Genomic DNA, 24725 nt, shown 5'->3' on the forward strand with positions numbered 1-24725 from the left:
ATGATGTTAGATTCTCCACCCTACTTGAGTTGCAGACACACATAGTTGAGCTCTTCTTGCATGTGTCTGAGGCAGGAAAGATACTTGGCTTGAGCATTTTCTTGCCATCTCTGGAAATGATGCCATAATTCCAAAACAAAATAACTGACTTTAACAATTGGCTAAGTAACACGTCATTCAGTGTGTGTGTGTGTGTGTGTGTGTGGGGGGGGGGTTGAAAGTTTGTGATCATGGGAGGTGATGATCAACAGGCCAGCCTCTTTTACTATGTTTGTCTGCAACTCTCCTATCAGGCCTTCCACATATTGGCTAAGACTTTTGTATGCAAGGTCCATGGATATGTACCTGCCCTCTGGAGAATGGCTGTCATGGTGTAATGCTACGAGGGTGGCTCCACCACGACACCTGGCAGCTACCATGTTATTAGCTTCACCAGTACCATTTGTAAAATAGTGGAATGCATGTTGATCAACTTTACAAACAATAAATTTGCTGACTTGCAAACCCTCATCCTAATTAATTTTGTTTCATAAAAGGTAGATCCTTTCTCCTTAATCTGGTTGATTTCTATCAAAACAGTTTATTCTGACCTTGCTAAAGTCTTCAGTCCTATTGCCCAGGCTGGCATTATTGACAGACTGAGTAGTCTAAATGAAACCTAATGTCATTCATTCAGTTGCAAAGTGGATGTCTGTCCAAACAGGCACAGTAAGAATTGATGGCACCTTTGCAGCTAAAAGGTATGTTACTAGTACTGTCCCTCAGGGATCTGTCCTGGGTCCCCTCCTCTTTGGCATCTACTTCTACAATGTGAAAGTAGATTTCACAGGTTTGTGGCAAACCAAGTTTTCCAGTGATGGTAAACTATGAGCTATTATTAACCCCCACACACACACACACACACACACACCTACAGTGATATTCTATAAGAGGAACGTGCCAGAACCAGCACTTCATGTACTGTCCATGGCCGTAAGCTTATACCAAGAAATGCTGGTTTGTACTGATTACCACATAGGAACATAGGAATTACAGGGCAAGTGAATCCAGAGACCAAGGACCTGGCATAAGATTTACATACTCAGATTTCTGTGTACCTTCATCAACAAGGATTATCCATACCTTGATGACTGGAATGGAATTCTTAAATTTCATCCTGGGTCTGACTTGTTGTGCCCTCCTGGAAGTAGAGGGTTCCCTGTGAAGGTAGGATTTGGCAAGGTGATTAACTATCATGGAATGACTACTTGGTAAATTTTCAAGAATCTGCGACGACCTTGCCCAGTTAATTAACAAGGCTATATCCTGCAGATCCAAGGATGTTGTAATCCCATTCTAGTCATCCCTCATCAGACCAGCCATAGCATACATCACACTGTTTAGAATGCACCTCTCCAAACAACTTAACCACCTAGAAAAATTGCAATATTTTCTAACTAAAATAAGTAAGTAAATAAATAAATGAATAAAAGAATGAAGTTCCCTTAGCTACTTGGAGTGACTAGAAGCCCTCTCGCTTTTTTTTTCCTGTCACATACTGACACTTACCTGGTGATCTCTGACACACCTACTCACCACCTTTCATGGTATGAAAGATCTTTCCCTACTTTAACTCCACAACCTCAAAAATACTGTTGAAGGGCATAGCTAGGCATGCTCAGTGTACTCAAATGAGTATACGTGTTTCTAAATGTCTCAGAAATGTTATGGCTCAATCAACACAGAATATTTAAAATTGTATTAGCTAATGTCTGCTGTATAGAAGTATACAAAATATGCTTTCAGGAAAGGGATTCATCTAAAAAAATAGCCACTCATAAATCCATGAAGATGCAGTAGCTGAACACGGTGTGCCGCTTTCTGAAGTGTATAGTGGCAACATTTCGAGGCCTGAGTAACATTTTCAGGGTGGGATTAGCATTGTAAGGAAAAACTAAAGAATATAAATTACCAACTAACTTGTGACTGGTAATACTAAAGGACTTGCTTCAAAGGCCTCAGCGTTCATAGCAACATAAGCAAAACCCATTGGAGAGGGACAGGATTCTTTAGGGGAGAAGTCTATGTATAGAAGAACTTCCCCTTGCATGTCAAACAGTGTGACACACCGGCCTCAAAGTTTTAATTTGACAATAGGAGGGGTTTCCACTAATTTACTCCTAGAATAAAAGCAATATGGCTCTCACTGAGCTGGATTGCAAATTGACAGACTAAACTCTAAGGGTTGTGTGGTTTATCAGACTGCCTTTCTAGTAGGACCCTATGAAATTGTTTTTGTAATTTTATCTGCTCTGCACTGAGCTAGGAATCTGTGAACTAGCCCATTCACTCTGTTAAAAACTGAGAAATAAATAAATAAAATGTCCATATGTACAATTTAGTATAGCCAGTAAATAAATAAGCCAAATTTTATTTTTGGAAAGGGGGGACCCGAGTACCCACAAAAAGACCAGGGAGAATATGCAGACTCCATTGAAACAGTGGTCAGAAATCAGGATTGAACCACTGAACCTGAAGGAGTGAAGTAGAGATCTTACTACTGAGCCACTGTATTGCCCACATATATGTAATAAAACTGTGAAAAAGAAAGGCAAATTTTTATGAATAGTTAGTGTATACAAGTAAAGAAGAATTTTCTCAGTGAGTTGCACATATTATGCCAGCTAAATGAAAACAAAGCTTCAAGTTGCAACAGCCTAAAATACTATATGTTAACACTTGACATTGACCTTTCAGTATTGTATTGCAAATATAATAGACAGGTTGAAGGAGTATCCCAGGCAAATATAATAAATTGAAGGGAGCACCATATTGACATGTTTGTGGTCAGGTGGATAGTCATCTGGCTTAGAGAAAGGACTCGCACAATAAGAGTAGAGGGTCCATCCTCTGAGAGCATGAAGGTGACCACTCGAGTTCCGCTGAGACCACTGCTGTTTGATAACATAAGATCTGAGAAGTAGATGCCAAACAAAGATATTTGCTAACAAAGTTTGTGGATTAATGGTTAGGATAAGAGGCGATGAGATAAAATTGTAATGTATAACCATTTACAGGAAAGTCTCCAGGAACAGATGGTATTCCTGTGGAAGTTTGGAAGCTAGGAGGGAAAAAACTGCTAAAGATCTGGAAGGTTTTGTTTAACAGTATTTTAAGAGGAAGAGAAGTACATCCTGGAAGAAAGCCGTGGTAGCTGTAATACCTAAAGAGGGTAAAGGTCCATCAGTTCCAGCTTCATACAGGCCCATTTCAATACTAAACCATTATTATAAAGTGTTCATGTCTATAATGGCTAAAAGAGTGGCAAAAGTAATGCCAAAATTGATAGATATAGATCAGTGTGGTTTTGTGGAGGGGAGGCAAACATTTGACAACATTAACAAATCGTTAATGTTCCAGAGGGAAGCAGAATGTAAGAAAACATCATTGTTGTTTGTGGGTCTTGATGCAGAGAAAGCATTTGACAGAGTAAGTTGGGACTTTATGCGCAGGGCAATGGAAGCATTTGCATTTCCTGAAAAAAATATAAGGTTGAGTAAAAGGATTTATGAGGGATCAGAGGTAGATATTAAAAAGTGGGTGGGATCCTCTCTGATGATTTCTGCTTGAGCAGAGGAACCAGGCAGGGGTGTCCTCTTTCCCTTTGTTATTTGTATTATATTTAGAACCATAGGAAAAGAAAACAAGAGACTCAGAAATTCGAGGATATAATTGGTATGGTAGTCAAGAAAAGCTGGCTCTATTTGCAGATATTATTTTATACCTGACAAAACCAGAGAGAGATATTACATTGTTGTGGAACATTTTGAAATGGTTTGAAATCTTTTTAGCATACAAAATTAATGAAGCTAAAATAATTTACTGCTATTGCTTTTATGTGCCCACACATGAATTGGTTCAGCAATATCCCTATTTATGGGGACATGATAAAATGAGGTATTTAGGAGTATGGATTAAAAATGTTTCTGGTGTGAAAATGGAAGCTTTGTTATATTGAAATGGATAGTAAGATACAAGCAGTTAAAATGTTTTTAGTCCCATTAGTCTTATATACAGGTCACCAGAGGAGAAGTTGTGGATAGCAATTAATAAAGAGCTGAAGGACTTTATCTGGGGGGGAAGACGGCAAGAGTCAAGTGGGATAAGATGATTCTTCCACTAGAACAGGGCAGATTGGGATTATTCAGTTTGAAGGGCTATTTCATGGCTAAAAGTTAAGGCTCTTATACATAGCACAAGCAGAAAACTATTATTCAAAGTGGAAAGGGATGATGATGAAACGGGGGAAGCTCAAAAAGTACAGAGAGACTTGAATTTTTGATGGAGGCCTTTAAAGAGAATAACAATAATCATACAGAATATTATATCCATAAAGTAGCAGAAAGTATCCTAAGAAATAACCCAAGATGGGAATGGAGAAAGAAGATTCTGCTGATAGGGATAACTGCAATTAGGGATAGAGACAATAGGCAAGAAAGGGCTGGAATTTATTGGAAAAAACTGGCAACGGAACCAAGATATTGGGAGCAAATAACTAGAGAGGCAACGTTGATAGAATAAGAAGCTGTCAAATTTGGACTGCAGGTTAGAGATTGTCTTCCCTATCAGGGATTGATATCAGAATATAGGCAAAGAGAAAGAAACAGGGTGTCCTAAATGAAAGACCAGTACTGGTAGAGTTTTTAGCAGAATCTAGAATAGATGCTGCCATTAAAAAGAAATAATTAGTAGAGCAAATAAAATATTGCATGATAACTATAAGAACCAATCTGAGGAAGTTAAAAAGGATTGGGAACAGAGATTGGATAAGCAATTCACAAAGAAACAATGGGAGGATAAATTTATGTCTCCCAAATATGCAACAAAATCTAGAAGATGTACGATTTTTGCTTGGAAATGTTTCCGTAGATATTTTTATACCCCATGAAGACTCTAGAGAATTTTTCCTCAGGTAGACAGCAAATGTTGGAGGCATGACGGGGAAAGAAAAGGTAATTGGGAACAGATTTTCTAGGAGTGCGGCGAGTTGGTGGACTTTAAGGATTCCCTGTGGGATGCACTGTCAGAGATGCTGGATGGGCAGATTGGTGTGATGAGGGAGATGATTTTTCTGAGCTATGATACAGAATCAGCATTGCCTAGACTTGGTAAGGCCTTCCTGTGTGTAGTTATGGTGGCTTGGTGGCTGCCAAAAAAAGTATTTACTAGAAAATGTAAATCAAAATCTAAACTAACTATACCAGATGTAGTGATTATAGTAATAGAGATTAAACAACTGGAATTGAGATTTTTAGAAAAGGCTAGGAGCAAACTACATAGAAAAAAATGGGAATTGTGGGAGTAATACATACAGGGGAGGAATGAGGTTTAAAAGAAGGCAAGACTTAAATGAGCTATGTAATATTTAACTGAAAATCATTGGGTAGATTATAAGTGATGTATAATGTTTGCAACTGGGAGTGTGTCACTGTGGTTTGTGATGTAAAATGCTTGCAACTAGGATTGTGTCAGTGTGATTTGATTTCATTTATATAAATGTATGATTGCCTATGTCATAAGTGATGGTTTACTAAAGATGTTTCTTGTTTATAAGGATCAGGAATTGAATAATTTATGTAATGTTGCCTAGGTTATATGATATATAGCAGTATATGTGAAGTAAAATGTTTGTAAATGTGAAATTGTTAATACAGTTTGGTTACTTTTATGTAAATGTACATTTGCCTATGTTACAAGTGATAATTTAGTTGTTGTTTGTCTTTCGGCTTTTCCCGGTAAGGGGTCGCCACAGCGGAACCCCGGTCTGCTAATGATTGGCAGTAGATTTTTATGAAACGCCGAGGTGCCAGCTCGACGCCCAACCTTCAACGAAGGCACGCCCATTTACTCACACATGTCTTTCGAATGCTACCCAACCGCGGGGAGGACATGCAGACTCCACACAAAAGGCACTCCCAAGCCCAGCCAAGAATCGAATGGGAGAACCTCTTGCTGTGAGGTAACAACGCTACCGCTGTACCAGTTTAGTAAAGGTGTTAAAAAAAAAAAACAAAGTTTGTGGATTATTCTAAGATGGGAGTCGTCAAGTTCCCCTCTGATATACAGGCACTCCAGCATGATCTTAGACTGATAAATAGCAAGTATATTAAAAATTGGCTCAAACTCAACACCAAAAAATGCAACATTATAGCATTTGACATGCACCCACTTCCGCTGCGTAGATGGCTCACCACTTCAAAATGAAAAGGTTGAGAGAGACATGGGTATTTAGGTGGACAACTCCCTTTCGTTTGACCATAATGTTGCAGTAGTAGTTAGGAAATAATTTTATAAATAAAAAACAGGCAGCAGACTCAAAAACACTTTAATAAACTCTAGCACCTGGGCAGAACGCCTTCATGGAGTAAAAAGCCATTGTTAAAAGCAATATTATATATATATATATATATATATATATATACATATACATATACATATATATATATATATATGGATCTACTTCAGTAGATCGAACTTTTATAAGTTTGAACCACATATGGCAGAGACCATATGTTCGAACTTGTAAAAGTTTGAACACTGAAGTAAAAACAAATAAAATAACAAGACACAAAACTAAATGCCTATAGCAGGGGGCTGTGCCCCTGCACACCCCCCACCCCCCTTGCTTAAATATACTAACTCCGAGATCGTACTACATTGCAGAAATGGGAAATCTTCCCTATCCACACTGTACAGAGATTGGTTCGAACTTGTAAACTATCGATCTACTGAAGGGGACCCATATATATATATATATATATATTTATATATATATATATATATATATATATATATATATATATATATATACATATATAAAATCTCAAAACACATGACCAACTAACTCATTAGTCAAACAATCAAAAATGTGAAGTCAGATATTTCCAATTACATTCCGAATTTAAACCTAGAGGTGTTAAAGTGCCATATTTTAGAATTTAAACAGTTTCTTTATACAACAATTTATCTTTCAGTAAAATATTTTCCCCAAACTTAAACTACCACCTGCTCCAGGATAGTGTCTTGTAGTAAAGAAGGATCACTATGATGGTGTTGTATAAAGTGCAAGGCTATGGGACTCACCAAATGTTGTTTCTTAATGTCCTTAATGTGTTCCTGAAGCCTCAATTTAAAGGCTCTTTTACTTTCTCCTATACAAAATAGATTACACAGACACCTTAGGGCATAACTGATTCCCTCAGTAGTACACATAGATCTATTCACAGGACTAAACCCAATATTGTTAATTTTTGGAAAGAAAAAACAATAAAACGGCTGAGTTTGTATAAATTCGGACAGCGAGGTTAACAAAACTACTATGCACCAACGTATCCCCCAAACTCTGACTACGTTTATAAGAAATAAAGGGGATATTATTAAATATAGTAGAAAGTTCAAGATTTCTTACTAAAAACTCTCAATAGTATCTAAGTAAATCAATCAACTTCCCACTAAAACATTGTAAGTTGGAACAAAATATATATTATTTTTACTGTTCTTATTGTTCCTAACTATATAATCCTTGTTCATAATAATCTGTTTTTTACCAGAATTCATATACATATGACAGTTCTGCTCCCCAACAACTTTCCGAAAAGATTCAAAAACTAAATAACTTCTATATCCGCTAGTTATAAACATATTAACAGTCTTAACTTCATTAAGAAAATCTGATTCATTATAACATAACCTGCATAAACGTAAAAAAATCCTCATAGGGTAAAGAGGAGATTAGGTGAGGGGGATAACCATTATCTTCATGTAGGTATTGCCCACTATTGGTAAATTTTCTATATACCGATGTCTGTATTTTTTCCATTACTTAAACCTTGCAACTTTAAGTCCGAAAAGGAGACTTCCTCCCCAGCTTTAAACCATCAAAAGTTAAATTTTATCTATTATTTTCTAAATCTCAAACAAAATCACTAATTTTATTATAACCACCATTACAGATAAATATTAAGTCATCAATGTACCTAAAATAATGACTAGCATTTATTCATAAAATCATGTTCAGTTTTAAACAAGGCCATGGTTAGATTACCATACATCGGAGCAAAAGGAGCCTCTATGTCTGTCTGTACCATGAATTTGGTGGTAGATTTCATTACTGAATATAAAAATGTAAAAGTTCAATTATGTAATTAGAAAGGGGACTATCATCTAAACAGTAGTGTAATAGTATAGAGACTTGTAACATCTAAAGTTATCCGGTACGTTTGTATTCCACTTAAGTTCAGAGATTTTATCCAGAAAATCAGTAGTATATCTGATATATGAAGGAAATTTAACAACAAAAGGAAAAAGATACTTGTGTAGAAAGAAATTAATTTTATGTAAAAAATACTTACAGGCTGAGACAATTGGATGACCAGGTTGGTTAATTAAACTCTTATGAACCTTAGGCAAACAATAAAAACTAGCAATACTACAAACATGGACTCTAAACTTTTGGATCACATCAGACCCAACCTTTATCCTTTATCTAATAGTTTTTTTATATTGTGTCGGGGCTTCATTATATACCTCAATACTAGCCTTTTCATAAACAGTCTGTCCATTCAAATGGTTATAACACATCTGTATATATTGTTTATAATGCATAACAACTATTTTGTTTCCTATCTCAGCTGGCTTAAAAATAGCTCATGCATCTTGCATAAATCCTTTAAAGCTTGCCATTCACCTCTAGTTAAATTATATTGAACACTATGCTTATTTCTGTGTGGAGTCTGCATGTCCTCCCTGTGGTCAAGTGAGTTTTAAAGACATGCAGGCAGGTGTGTGTGTGTGTGTGTGTGCGCACATTTGCTTTCTGTGAAGGTTGGGCACCAGGCTGGCAACTTGGCACTGTAAAAACTCCACTGCCAATCAATTTGCGGACCGGTGATCAGTTGTGGCGACCCCTAACAGGGAGAAACCAAAAGACAGGGCTATGATTATTTCTCATAAAATCTTCAAAAGCCTTTTCTGCAGTATAATTAAACATCTCAAAAAAATTGTAATTATTAAACAGGAGTATAAAAAGGCTTTTATTTTTAATCTTAGATGTGTATGATAAACAGTATGCATTGGTCTCAATCATATTAACCATTGCTTCATCAGACATGCATGAGTAAAAATTGTCTTCTAAACTACTACTAGTGTCAAAACATCACAATCATTTCCAGCAACAGTGTTCATATTAGAAAAAATATGCTAAATGCAACTTCCATATTAATTGAAATATTTCACTCTTAAGAATGTGCAAACATGACAAAACAGTTGGGATAAACTTTAATCCCAAATTTAACACAACCAGTTCATAACCAAACAAATTAATTGTCATTGCGATCAAAATTGTCATATTCATATAAAAATGTTCTTTAGTCACTGACACTGCACTGTTATTGGCATCTACCTTTCTTTTGTTGTTGTTGTCCCTCTGCTATTTTGTCCGTTACCATTTCTCCCTCACTTTCTGCTATTTTTGGGTTATTTTTATTGGAGGAATTGTGAAATGTCTGTTCTTGAGTTATTGGTTCCTGCGCTGGTGGAAGTGGGAGAAAAGCATTCTCATCACTTTCCCACTCCGTGGTATATCCAGTTCCCTGAGAGGAAGCAAAAGCCACCACCTGTTGTTTTTTATAACCTTCATTGTAATGCAGATGTGTCAATTGTCCTCGAGACTTCGGATTGGTCTTCCACAAGAAAGCCCTCCCATTGTTGTAATCACATAAATCTCTATCTGTAACTTTTTTCTTTTCTATTGGATCCAGTTCATAAGATTTCAATTTGTCATTAATATCCACAAGCACAGTATCAAGACGAGAAGCACTCAATTGCACTAACTCCACCCATAGATAATGTATCTCCTCTTTCATTTTCCATTGCTTATTTAAGTCTCGTTCAGTTAAAATGTTAACCTATTAACAACAGTGGGCAGCTGCTATCCAACAAACTTGAACATTCTTATCTTCTTCACTACTTGGATCAAAAGGTGTACTTGGACTTTTAAAAGCACATAACCCCCTTGGGGTTACATCAATTTCCAAGTAACTTTTTTAAGTGAAGAATATTAAAATGCATGTTGGTTTCTTTAAGCATAAGATTTTCCAGCTTCCCACACAGTTCTTGTACTTCTGCGGTAAAACTTACAGCAGTATGTTGACCCACCATCAGGAATGGTTTATTGATTCTGTGATCCCTGCCCTCCACGTGTTTTTTACAAAACCGAGATGGCAAATCCCAGTTTCTAATGACACTGCATCCATCACAATGTAGAATATAATCCTACATAGTCCACTGAGAGGTATCCATCCCCTCTTCATGTAAGATTCAAGGAATGTTAAGTGAACGGTCTGTGGCCAGTAAAACTAAACAAACACAAGTGAGAAAATAAATAAAAAATATATATATAATTTTATCTTGCACAACTCGTAGCAAATGGTATTTCTTCCAAGTCAAAAGTCATTCTCACATCCATATGCGCAGTGCTGATCAGACCCATCACTGAGTATGATGCCACATGCCTTACTAAGCATGTCAACCAATTGGAAAGACCCCAGAGATTTATAACTAAAAAGGTCAGGGGATTAAAATATCTGAACTAACAAGAAAGAATAAAGACATTATCCCTATATTCAGTTTCATATTGTCTCCTTCGGGTGATCTGTGCCTTGCTTATAAAGCTATAAGGGATCAAGTAGTTCAAGAACTCTTGTACCTAATTAAATCAAAATGCCCAGCTAACACTAGGGCCAGAGATCTAAATCTACAGCAACAATTGAATAAGACGACGAGGCAGGCTAGATTGTTTCAGAGACTGGATAGGAGCTGCTTGACAAACACCCTGTTCAAATTGGAAGTGTACACTCTTTCTGCCTTTAAAAAGAACATCCTGAACATTCACCCTCTGACTTATTTGCCCCTTGATTACATATAGATTAGCTGATCTCAGGAGTCCCTTATCCTGACAGCCATCAGGATCATCACTTAATCCTATTCCTGTTATTCCTTGGGGGAATCCTGTACGTCAGGGTGTCACAAGTTTGGGATAGTGACAAATGGCTGCTTTTGTGTTTTCATCAAATCCTGAGAAGGACTACAGTACATATTATAGATGTAAACTTTACTAAGTTATCATTATGATTGTATTAGAATGAAAACTCATGTTTAACAAACAAGGCAATGTGTTTGCTACTACAAACAAATCCATATGTGAATGTAGTATAATAATTTCCTTAAGGTCTTATTAAGAACTTTCAAAGGCAGACTAACATATTGCCTTTTATATACAGGTACTAATTATAAGGTTTGACAGGCATTTCAGTGTCACATTCTGGCATGCTGCATAGACTGCTTTTCCACTAGGAGTTGAGTGTGATGCCTTTTCAGATGGAGAAGGCAGCACATGCTCAGAACAGATCTTTACTGAACTATCATTGTCAAGTGAGAAGTAAAACATATGTTTCTTTGGACGAGGCATTTTAGACTGGAAATGTATCATAACCAAAACTCTGTCTACTGTGGGAATAGTGGAATGGGGTCAAAGTCAACATTAAATTGCAGTGAAATCCGTAAAGACAGAATGGTAATATTAGATGTGCTTTGTACCCAAGTAGCCTACTATTTTTTTTTTTCAGAAAATTTTATTAACCGCTTTCAAAAGGGGATTGACATGTAGCCTTTTATACACATATACCAAATGCAGGGCTATTCAGGCATTTCACTGTCATAGTCTGGTGTATTGCAGTATATTATTAGGGATAAATATAGGATATTTCCCCAGGGTGGGAATGCTGTACATGTTTTACAGTATGTATCTGTTGAGCTGTCATTACAACAGAAATTAAAATCATCTCTCTCCAGATTAGGGAATTTTTCTTGAACTGAATTTACATGTCACTCCAAAAGTAAGGCTTACATGAAATAACATGTTACATGAATAGAATGTCTCACATTTGTATTTGGTTGAAATCACTAAATAAATACATTCTGTAGCTGATATTTAACATATTTTTAAGAATATTTCAGTCAGATTTACAAATATGGTTCTGTATTGCTGGGCACCACCTGTAAACTTATATAGCAAGGTAAACAGATATTTTTCAGGCTGAGAAGCTCAATGTAGATAGGGGGCCCAATTCCAACAGACTTGTTCTTAGTGTAAGTGGCCATTTACACTGAGAACAGGCTCAGAGCTGGCATTGTGGAATCAGGCCCCCTTTGCAAGCCTGTTTATAGGTAAGCCTTACAATGAGATAATGTCTTTCAGAATCAGGCAGACGTACACTGAGAGCATCTATTTTGGAATCTGGCCTAGTCATGTCAGAATACTCTTTTTCTCAGAAGAGGCAGTCTTTTCTGTAAGTCAATGTTATAAAAGAATACACATTTTATTTTTTCTAACAGACATGCTCATATTTGAGATTGTGTTGTCTGCTTTCCCTAAGAGCCATTAGCTATCTTGAACTTAAAATTTAGAAGAATATCTTGCACTAATAAATTTATTGTCATTTCTAGATGGGGTCAAATTCAGAACAGAAAAGCCTTAAGAAATTGGCAAACTGCATCATCTGCAAAACAGTTTAAAATAAAGGTCTAGTCACCAGTTCTCTGTATAAAACTGATATCTTATTCTTATTATATTTGTAATATAAAATTACATTAAAGTGATTTTTTTTCACTGAAATTCAAATTTTAACTTCTCATTGCCTTTAAGATTTGGAGCATAATGTAAGCAAGCTTTACAGATAATGGTCCCAGTATTTCCTGAAACTTTATGAGCATGTTTCAAATCATTTTAGGGATCTAGGCATCTATCACAATTAATGGTGCTCCTCCATGACTGAGAAGATGTTTGATGATCGATCAGCAAAAGAACCGGTCTCTCAAAACTCCTGAAATGAATGAGGCACTGGAAAAGTTCACTGAAATTTACAACTTTATAAGACTGAGGAATCTGACAAGTAGGAGGAGGGGATGATATAATTTTCTTCAGCCAAGTTTCATGACTGAGCAGGGCAGCCTCATTAACCAATCCAATCTGTGTTAGTGTGCAAAGAAGTAAATCCTCCATGAGCAATAGAGGCACAGATGCCACCTTCTTGTACAATGGCTTTTTGCTAAATGTTCTGGTATTTCTTGTTCATGTCACCAAACTATTATCAGACTTAAATAACAAACTGCAAAGAGCTGCTACTTAGACTGTGATTTTGTTGCAGCCATTAAAAGCTTGCTACACTTTTTATGGAAAAGGAAGGAGAAGATATGGGGATACTGCAGTTGGGTGGAAAGGAAGGGTTATGAAAGGTTGCAAAATAGCTGACTTTTAGAGAGTGAAATATCGAAGCAGACTAGCTGGATATAGGAGCAAGCTTGGATGGTTTACAAGCATTCAAGGGGTGAAGGGCCAGTGTATGACCAGCACATGAGTCTACTGCATCAGTGGTATGTTACGTTAATCGTGATTTAAAACTGGGGGGGGGGGGGATGACTGAGTATCGGAAATGTGGAGAGAAAGAGGCAGATTATCTGCACATGAGGAGTAAAGATAAGAGAACTGTAGAGTGTTTGTCATTCTGGAATGAATAATAGCAAGAAAGGGTGGTTGAAGAGGGTGTTGCAGTATAGGGTGCACTTGTATTCTCAGACTGAAAAAAATACAAGAAAGGAGGAGTCGCCAGTGACACTGGAATCATCTCTGTTATATGCAGCAATGTGACATATCTGAACTGTGAATAGAATACAACGAAGTTTTCAGTACTTACATAAATATCTTTTTTCTTTTATGACAGGTTGACAAATAGTAAAAATGTGGTACATTTTGGCATCATAGCTAGCTGTTAGAAGCGTATTACTTTGCATTGCTACCTAGAGAACAGAATTATTTGTGCAATAAAAAACAATGTCCAATCGTAACACTAATATCTTCTTCCTAACCTTGTATTGATTCTTAACCAATGTTGTTATATTATGTCAAATTTGCTACAATTATTTAAACTACAGATGTTTTTGTTTCATTTTTGAAGATGATAAAATTATTGTTCTTAAAATGTTTTGTAATAATTTGGAGCTTTTCTCCCTTGTCCTACTCTGAAAATGGGGTTCTACCCATTTGGACTGTCCTACTAATCAAATGTCAGTAAATAAATAAAGTAATTAATAAATAGTAAGTACGATGCAGTAGAAATGAGAGCATCTGATGGTAACTTGGACTGTACCTGCTGCTTACTGCATGCTTAATATTGGCTTTGAGGAAGTGCCTTTCCGTTTAATTTTAATTGGGTTTGAAATAGTTCTATGCTAGATGTAAAATACTTTCAACTGAATTTGCACAATTATGGCAACCTGTATGAAAGATTTGTCACTGTCTAGACTACTAATTGTGGCTCCTTGCGAAAGGCTTACAGAACTGATTTCATACTCTGTTCTGTCCATTGTTCCATGAATATGAGGTAGTACAGTACTTTGTGAGGGATAAAAAGCAGACACACTGGATAATATTAATGCCTCCCCAAGCCTTGCCAACTTAAGATATAATCCGATCGTCCAAAAAGGTTGAAAAGCCAGTCCTCTTCTAGATCATATCAGAATGGTTTGATGCAAGGTTCATAAGAGTATGTTTCAGGAGTGCTTGATGTGAATGACACTGCAAGGCTGATGTAGCAAAAGACCCTGTGTGTGTGTGTGTGTGTGTGTGTGTGTGTGTGTGTGTGTGTGTGTGTGTGTGTGTGTGTGTGTTTACTTAGATGTAGGATAAATTGCATGACATGTTATAATCCTAATCTTAAAGTGGCACATTATACCATATATATTTGTGTATATGTATTGTGTTTTTTGTTTGTGTGTGTGTGTATCTTGTGCTCGCTTGTATTTTTAAAATGTTGCTAAAGGAAAATTGAGTTATTACTGCTGTTTTGTTGTTAAACTAGTCTTAAAAGTGTAGTAGATTTCAAATTTAGTTTTAATATATCTCTTTTTCTATTATTTATTCTCTTTTTTCAATAGCCGGATGACACCTTGGAGCCTTTCTTTGACTCTCTGGTGAAACAGACACGTGTCCCAAATGTCTTTTCATTACAGCTATGTGGAGCAGGATTTTCCATCAATGATTCGGACTCCTTTGCTTCTGTCGGTGGCAGCATGGTAAGAAATGCATCATTTTTATTCAAAAGCAATAAAATGTATTAGTAATCAGAGTTACCAGTTTGTAACAAATCTTTCTGACTTTGCCTTATTTGTTCTTGATTGCCACTGTTAAAACTGGTCTATCACCCTACAGATGAGACAAAGTGTTGTTGTTTGTCTTTCGTCTTTTCCCGGTTAGAGGTCGCCACAGCAGATCTCTGGTCCGCTAATGATTGACAGTTGTTTTTTATGGTGTTGAGTTGCCAGCCCGATGCCCAACCTTCAACGAAGGCACGCCCATTCAACGCATGTCTTTCGAACGCCCATTCGACCGCGGGGAGGACATGCAGACTCCACACAGAAGGCAGTCCCAATCCAAGCCGAGAATTGAACTGGAGAACCTCTTGCTGTGAAGCAATAATGCTACCGCTGCACCACTGAGGAAACCCAGATGAGAAAAATTCTTGTGACCTGACTGAAGGCAATACAGCTTATCTATTTATATATTCCTCCCCAGAAAGTAAACACACTACATCAGCAAATGTAGTTATCTTGTTGGGTACCACTGCCAAACAGAAAAGGACTGTGTGAGTACTATAAACCAGATTATAAGGAAAAGTCCTTTTCTGTTTGGCAGTGGTACCCAGCAAGATAACTACATTTGCTGATGTAGTGCGTTTACTTTCTGGGAGGAGTATATAAATAGATAAGCTGTATTGCCTTCAGTCAGGTCACAGGAATGTATATCTAAGCATTTTGTGGCAGCAGACGATGTTTGCACAGTATCCTCAGATGGGAAATGGTACAAGGATGAATTGCAAGTTGGTCAGTATGATGGAGTTTCACTGTGTCATCCTGTCCTTTAAGCTAAGTTGTGACACAACAGGGAATACGTCTTGGAAAGCTTTAGATTCTCTTGGGGAAAAAAAAAATCAAACATCTCCACTAGTTCTGGGTTGTCCCATGAAACATAGCAGTAAGCGTTTATTTATTTGTGACCTATGACTTCATAACCCTTCTACAAGAAGACAAGGGTAGCCAGTTTAACAAAGTTGGGCTGACTACTTAGAAAAAAGGCAAGAATCCTACTTGATATTGGTCTCCCATTTCTTTGCCATGTTCAGTTGTTTTTTTTTCTTTTACTGGAGGAAATGTTTGCATATCAAACTTTTTTTTTAGTGTACTAGTATTTTTTTTTTTTGAGGGAGGTTCATTTCCTTGTTTCATCATTTTTAAAACACAACCAAGGGTGATAACGGCAGAAAACTTGAAGCACCAAAATGTGCAAATAGTAGGCATTTACAATCAGTTAAAAACTGCAAAAAAAAGCAATAGACCTAATATGCCAACACAGTGATGCATAGATGAAATTATTGGACAATCAGCTGCAGAAATGAGAGTCTGAAAGACATTATTATGTTCATTTTTAAGGTTTAGGCCAGTATTTCCATCTAGCTTTGTAAAGTTCTCTATCTAGAGCCAAGCCATCCAGACTTCAAAAATTAAGCAATTCTTTAAAATACTGTTTTCACTCGCTGAGTTGCTTTCATAATCAGACCTCCTCAGTATGAGTAAAACTAGTATAGTATAGTATAGTCCAATTAGCATAGATGTTGCTTTTTTCTCCTTTTAACCAAGGGAGCTATTTTCCTGTTTAACTACAGTGCTATTTAAACAATCACCTAAACCTACATTGAGTATGTTTGTTATATTACTTGCTGTGACTGAAACCCATCTCTAAGGTCTAGCAATGGTCCTAATAGTTGCCATAAGCAAGAGACAAGAGAGTGGCCTACCTAGGTGGAGTAGGCAAAAAGGAACAACTTATCCAAAAGAGAGGCTCCTGTGGCAAACAGGTCCTGGAGTGCACATTTATCATAGACAATCAAAGGTCATGATTAGGTGGGGACTCCAGTAATGCCAATCCAGCCTGGCCATATACAAGAAGTCTTTATGCTCTAGTGGTATGGTCTCTCTAAGCTGGGAATCCGTATCTGTGTACTGTGCTCCCTCTGTTACAAAATTTATAGTAGCATCATGATTATAGAAAACCTAGATGTAAGAACTGGTTCTGAACAAGTCTACAAGGACAGAAGCACTACCCAAGTTGTTGAGTCTTTCTGCTTTTCCCGGTTAGGGGTTGCCACAGCGGAACTCCAGCCCACTAATGATTGGTAGTTGATTTTTACTTGCTGAGTTACCAGCCCTGATGCACAACCTTCAACGAAGGTATGCTCATTCACGCATGTCTCCACGCAGAAGACGCTCTAGCTGAGAATCGAACCGGACAGCATCTTACTGTGAGGCGACAATGCTACTGCAGCACCACCACCGTGGGTAGAAGCACTACCCAAGTAAAACCTATAAAAGGAATGATCTCTAGAGTCAGTCTCTTTTTTGAATGAGGATGTAGAACTGGATTTAATTTGTTTTAGAAATAAATGCAATTTAGAGGAAGGGATTGTTCTAAATACTTGGACTCTTGAAAATCCTGTATTGGAATTTTGGAGTTCACAATTATAGGATTGCAAATCCAAACATGTTCAGAGTTGCACACTGGGCTGGTGTTAAAACACACCTTTATACATTCTTCCACACTAATTAGCATATCACACAAAGAACAAAAAGTGCATAGGCTTTTTCTGTCAAAAGCCTTCAGCCGTCTTTTAGAAGTACATTTAATCAGAGATTCATCTATTCATTTTCTATTCTAAACAAAGTGGTGTGTTCTGGCAAATTTCCTTTTCTCTACAAGTAGGAGAGATGGGTACTGATTAGAATCCTGGATGGTTTTGTTGCAAGTGAAATAATCTCCTTTACTGAGACTTAAACCTCTCGCAACTGAAACAAAAATGTAATCAGAGAGGCTTGCTGACATTGGATTCCGAACAAAAAGGGGAAATGACTGACATAGGGGGTTATGATTGGGCCTCCAATCATAACCATGTCACTATTTCTTGGAGACATGGATGCCAAGAAATATTCAGTAAAAGTACCAGAACCAACATTCCTTATTCTGTTCTCAGCATTCATTTTCATGGATGCCAAGAAATTCACCTCGAGAAGTTAATCATGGCATCCATTTCATGAACACATAACAAGTGATTGTAGTGAAGCCCGATTGTAACTCTTTGTAGTGCATGGAGTTTTATCTAATTCTTGTACTACCAGTTAGAAAAGAAAAAAAAAACACAAAGTGTTTTACCGGCTTTGAAAGCTAGAGTGCTGTCATATAGGCAGGAAGTAATATAATTGTAGGAAAAAAGTCACTGGCAGTTTTTAAATACAGTTCGGATTTAAAATTAGTGATTTACAGACTTCTTGGTCTTTCGGCTTTTCCTGGTTAGGGGTCACCACAGCGGAACTCCGGTCCGCTAATGATTGGCAGTAGATTTTCACGAACGCCGATGTGCCAGCTCGATGTTCAACCTTCAATGAAGGCACACCCATTTACACATGTCTTTCGAATGCCACCCAACTGCGGGGGAGGACATGCAGACACCACACAGAAGGCACTCCCCGCAGTCCAGCCGAGAATCGAACGGGAGAACCTCTTGCTGTGAGGCAACAACGCTACCGCTGCACCACCGCGGCGTTAGTGACTTACAGACTGATGTCTGTAAAGTTTCACCAACAGAAAATATTAGAAATCAGGGACAGTAAGGAGCTACTTGTAAGAACAGTCATTCATCCGTAACAGCACTTAGGGGTGTGTAACAATTGTTATACACACCTCTGAAAGCACGGTTACAGTTGGGTCTGGTGCTGCAGAAGCACTTTACAGGTTTGTTTTTTCCCCCGATTTTGGAGCGTTATCATGGTGCTCCATGCTCCATGCATTACAAAGTATTTTGCCTGCATTTGTCTGAGAAAGTGCTAGATTAATACAGACTGCTTTTGTTTCAGAGCCCAAGATGAATGTATGTTGCTGGTGTTTTGGTCTGCTAAGAAATATATATATATATATATATATATATATATATATATAGTGTTGGTTATAGTGACAAGAATTTCAACTAGGGTAGTAGCTGATGAGCAGTACTATAATTGTCAAACTTCCCAGGACACAGTTTGTAATGTGAACAAGGGAGACCTTCAGCTTTGGTTGCCACTGTTCCAAATGTCAGCAGTACAGTCCCAGTTTTAACTTCCCTAACCAGACAAATGCAGGAAATTAAATGTATCAGTTTTCTAGCAATCATCTTAAAATGACCTCATCCACAGTTCTGTAGTAGTAGTAGTAGTAGTACTTTTAATATGTCAGAGCTCATGACATCCTGTCTTGTTTTTAATAGCTATGGCACTTTTGCAGGTTTTAGGAGAGTTCTGTGATGTAAAAAACAGAATTAGCAAGGAGACATGCTCTCCCTCAGGTCCAGTTTGTTAATCACAGGCTCTGGTCATATACAGGGGTTGTTCCCATAGCAAGTAAGTGAAATAATCAGTGTGTTATGCATTTAAATCTGTAATAACCCACTATTTTTTTTTTTAATTGTCTACCACTTACTGACCTTACACTGTTAATTGTGTATTACTTCTGCCTTTTGGTCACCTCAGACACAAACTATCAAAAAAAAAAAAAAAAAACATCCGCACAACATAAAATCACTACAGTGTTTTTATAGTTATAAACTAGGGCTGAGAAACTGCACTTTAGCAACTCCAGTTACTAAGAGAGCACATCAAATATAGAAACTTTCCTTTGCAGCCTTATTTCATCAGAATTACTGGTAGCAGACAATAACAAATCATACTTCCTTGCTAAGTTAAATTAGAAACTCAGGTACCGTGAAGTAATGCAACACTGTTGTCAAATGCAGTATGAAAACTAGTCAAAGAATCAAACAGGCAGATTTTTCTAGGGTTATGTGAACCTTTGGCTTAGAATGAGTTTTGTATTTCACAGTGTTAGTCACGTTATTGTAATTTGCATCTTTGCTAAAAACATAATGGAAAAAAAATAAGCAGAAATGATCTACAGGCCATGTTATGTGACTGTATAACTAAATTAGTATTTAATATGTTGGATAGGACCAATCAAGTTGCCAGTGCAGGCTGTGCAAATAAAAAGCTGAAATTTAAAATTACAGCAAAAATAGAATTACTAACTTAAATTTAACACTGGCATTAATAGAGTAAGTTAGTTATTTCACAAACTGGGATCTGAATGCATGAAGCCAGAATGACATGATTTTATGAGGTAGGTAACGCAAGGTGGCACAATGTAGGATACATAGTTATGTGGTGAATATGACATTATGTGCAGACGAAACAGAAAAAGTCAACCTTGTATTTTGTCAAAGTCTGTTTCAATGAGTCAAAGCAACTGTGATTTTAGGAGTTGGTATATTTTGAAACATGGGGTGATGGGGTCCTCAACTTTATTTGACTTGATACTTTCAAGTACATCCATTCAGTTATAGAATTAGCATTCCAGATAACTGAGGCATCACTGAATTAGTTTCAGTGTTCATAATTTAAAACCGGTGCTTATTTTCTGGTATGCTGTTCTGTATGTTATTGGTATCAAACCTCCAACAGAACAGAGTTCTGAAACCATACTAAATATTGATGTATAGAAGATTGGAAAAGAAGCTTTGTTTTTTAACTGTACGTACTCCATAGTAAGAAAACAAAAAGGAGAGAACACATGCGTTCACAGATCTTCGTAGTCAGGCAACACAAAAGTAGCATCTTTAGTTGCAGTGTGCAACACAATGCACTGTCTGAAAATTTGCAGGAAAGTTGCACCAGTGACAGCTATACTGACTGTGAAACTGTATGCAAGTTTTCAGTGTAGCATTGCCAAATAGCTTTTGGTTACCTAATGTTAAACTGTCTCACAGCAGCCAAGCAGGCAATCCCCAGTTACACCAAGGCGTTACTCAACCCAGAGAAACACTGTTGGCATGGGGGATGAACAGTAGGATTAGCTGTATGCCCTTGGCCATCAGTCAAAAACAGAAGTACAATACAAGAAGGAGCCATTATCCCAAATACATAAAGAAAAATGAACAGTGTTCAAGTACAGGACTGGAAGAGGAGTAAGGATTACGGATTACAGTCACTTTGTTTTAATTTATGCTGTTACTAAATTTACTGTATGTTGCTGTGTACACATCTTACTTCCTCCTCTGAGTTACACAGCAGGACATATTCTGACTGTACTGACCAAACATTACATGACAATGGAAGCAAAGTGCCTGGATATATTAATTGGTAAGTAGGAAGCTGTCACTGAAAAGGTGAAGGATGCTACATGGATAGTTACGAAACTCAGATAGTGCACACGCATGCAGGCAGCTTTGCAGATTACAGGCTGTGGCTAATACTTATTTATGAACAGAGGTCAAAGTTTGGACATGCTCTACCAATGTCAGTTTCATTGGCACACTTCACGTGTTCAGCTTTCAACTTCTGAAAACGTGGCAACTATACTTTCAGCTCTAGGGTTTTCCATTGTGCCTAATGAGTAGGATTTAATAGTGCAGTCTTTCTTTCTTTCTCAGCTATGATTATGAGTAATGTCATAAGGTGTGTGAGCCCCAGATTTTGTGGTAACCTTATGCTCGTCTCTAGGGTTTTCTGTTGTGTCTGGTAAATAAGACTTATAGCGCAGCCTTTCTTTCACAGTTGTGATTCTAAATGATGTCAGATCAGAAGATGTATAAGCTTTAAATCCCCCCTCCATCCTATATACACAAAACAATATAGCTGTTTTGTTGTTGTTTGTCTTTTTTTGCATTTAGTATTTTTTTTTATCAGTTTTGTAGTTTATATTTATGTAGTCCTTTGATATTAAGCAGTACAATAAGTTTGATAAAATGTTTGATTTCTACCCTTGGTCTTTGCTTACTCCAGGGGTGTTTTTTTACTTTAGGTTATAGACTTTTAGTTGTTATACTTAGAGGATGTGAGAGCTGAGGATCACAGCCACCCCCTGGTGTGAGGTGGGAAATAATTTGAGTTCTCCAAAAGCATGGTGTAATGATCACTGTGCTGAACAAGTGCAGATGGCTACTTCTGCATACTTGCAGTGCTCAGTAGGAATGCTGCATACTCTTCGGTGGCCCTCCCACAGTCCCGTATTCAGGAGCCACGTTTTCAGACCTTACTAGAAGGCATCCTTGGTTGGGAGTGGGGGATTGTGCTTGCAGCCTTTCCTTGGGATGGGTGAACTAGCTTTGGCTGCTCATTCCCATCCCTCCCCAGCTACCTCCTCAAGCCAGATTGAGGTCTTCTGCCGTCTGGTCCAGGCCAAACCTCTGTGTCACAAAGTTGACCTTTTCCATCCTATTTTTAAGACTAGTCACCTACTACTATCAATAAATTAGCCTCATTTTCTGTATTTTAATCCCAGTTTAAGAAATTATTTTTCCATTTAAAAGTCAGAACTTTGTTTTAATATGAAAAGAGCAATTTAAATACAGTCAGTTCTAAGCAACTAGTCCATTGACCTTATTCATTTCATCATAGGATAATGTTATCTGCAATTTATTAACATAGTGCTTACATTCTACAATGACATCTTAAGTCTCACTGAGCACACACAGCTTAATAGTAATGTATCTCATACTCTCTAAATGAGTCTGGAAAGCTGACATTGCTCATTCTGTCAGATATACATGCACATTTTATTTAATATATGTGTTTAATATAAAATAATAGATTAGCATTTTAATTGTTTATGATAATTTGTATAGGAATTAATATCAATCTATATATTCTTGCAGTGAGTTTTTGTGGCCTACATGAATTATTCTTTAAATCATAAATAATGTTACCTGTACTACCTTTGTTTGTAATTGCTAGCTGGACTCTACAGTGTTATTGTTTTCCACGTATCTTATGTGTAGAGCTTTTCTCACCAGGAATCAACTATAAAGGGGGCTTTTTAATGACACAGACAATCTCTCCCCAATATTAGGATCATATGATTATAGGAGGTTACTAGGCTATCAGCCTGGAGGTCAGTTCAAGCCTAGTTATTTCATCCCAATGTAATACCATAGATACTCTAGTCAGTACCCCAGGATTGTATTTCGTAATACCTGCCCATGTCCAGGAGGTTGTGGACGCTATCACTAGTAAGAATTTTCAGTGCTCCATCCACTCATCCAAGTTTCCTTTGAACAGTGTCATAGAGGTGCTCTGCTTCACATGAACTGGCAGCCTATTTCAAAGACGAGGCAGTCACTGGGAGACAAATCTGTCCCTCCAGCACATCCTATTCAAGTCACAGGCCATATTTAGGTCCCTAAAACCAGTAACTCTAGTCCTGTTTGATTTACAGATGTGCAGGAAATTCAATAGATTTGAGTCAGGAGATTTCTGTGTAAGCCAGGCATAAGTCTCCCCTAAGAAGTAGATAAGATACTGAGTATAGTGACAGGGACTTTAGTCAGTCTGTGTAAGTCATGTGCTGGACTCCCTTGATCTTCTTAGTTAGAAACCTCTGAGATCTCTCCACTTGCTGCAGGTGCTTTGTAAGGTACATTGTTGTACTCAGTTATGGGCCTGATTAAAGATGAGCTCATAACCTGCTTTGCTGTAGAGGTGATGCCTTTGCTAATCAAATGCACTAAGTAGAAAGCCTTCCTTACTACAGTAGACACATGGTGGTCAGTGAAGGTCACTGTCTTCTTGTGATCCCAGACTTCATACCACTTTGTTGGTACACATGGTATTGTTGTTAATTTGACAGTGTGAAGGAACATTGATTTTGCCAAAGGGAATGATGATGCATTTATTTGCATTCTGTTTGATACCATGACTAAGACACCATTCATTGGTTTGCGTAAGACTCTCCTGAAGTGTACCAACATAATTTGGGGATTCAATAATTGCACCCAGTTTGCAGTTATCGACAAACTTGGTCAGCCAATCTAACTAGTCAGGAGGTGGATTTATCCCTAATATAGATAGAAACACCACCTCCTTTGGTTCTCACTGCTGCTCAAGGTTAGGGACATACCTTCTTGGGACACATACTTGGAGCGCTCAGTCATGCCTCTCTTCATATAGTCCAGTGAGGTACATATCAGGTCATTCACTCCAACATGAGCTATGACAGAGTCCTGAGTGCAGGCATGATCTGACAAATCCTGGAACCAGACAGGCAGGTAACCATGACTGTCTCCTTATCTAACCTGGTGAGCGGGACATCTGTGTGTCTTACTCTGGAGTCTCCAGTGATAAGAAAATTTGTTTTTTTGAGTGTTATGGCTTAAGGGCGTGATAGGTGAAACACTGGTGTTGCTATATGTCTTGGGTGCTATGGGAACTGTTTTAGTTGTAGCACCCTCTTTTTGGAGATCTGTGGCATTTCAGTAAGTTTTTTGGGAGAACTTCCACATATGTTGATTTATGTGTTGGATATGTGCTGTGTGTGTGAATATTGGTACTATGTGCATGAGTAGTGGTGGGTGAGTTGACAACCTCTTCAGTGTGACTGTTTCGAGTGAGAGAGTACAGGGATTCAAGATTCTTGGTGTAGATACATCTCTCACAATCTGTACTGGAGTGAGTTATTAGTAGAGGGTTGTTAATGTGCATGAGGCAGTTACTACACTGGC

General features: G+C 37.6%; 1 protein-coding gene across 1 annotated transcript in view; it reads left to right on the top strand.

The window, feature by feature from the left end:
- Nucleotides 1-24725, top strand: part of BACE1 (beta-secretase 1) — a 705087-nt gene that overhangs the window by 325832 nt on the left and 354530 nt on the right. Inside the window, exon 4 of the mRNA XM_044080958.1 lies at nt 15031-15168. Coding sequence (XP_043936893.1) covers nt 15031-15168 — 138 coding nt within the window. The remainder of the gene's footprint in view (nt 1-15030; nt 15169-24725) is intronic.

Source organism: Protopterus annectens, chromosome 8.part0 (assembly GCF_019279795.1).
Source record: "Protopterus annectens isolate FY-2018-M chromosome 8.part0, PAN1.0, whole genome shotgun sequence".
Taxonomy (NCBI): Eukaryota; Metazoa; Chordata; order Ceratodontiformes; family Protopteridae; genus Protopterus; species Protopterus annectens.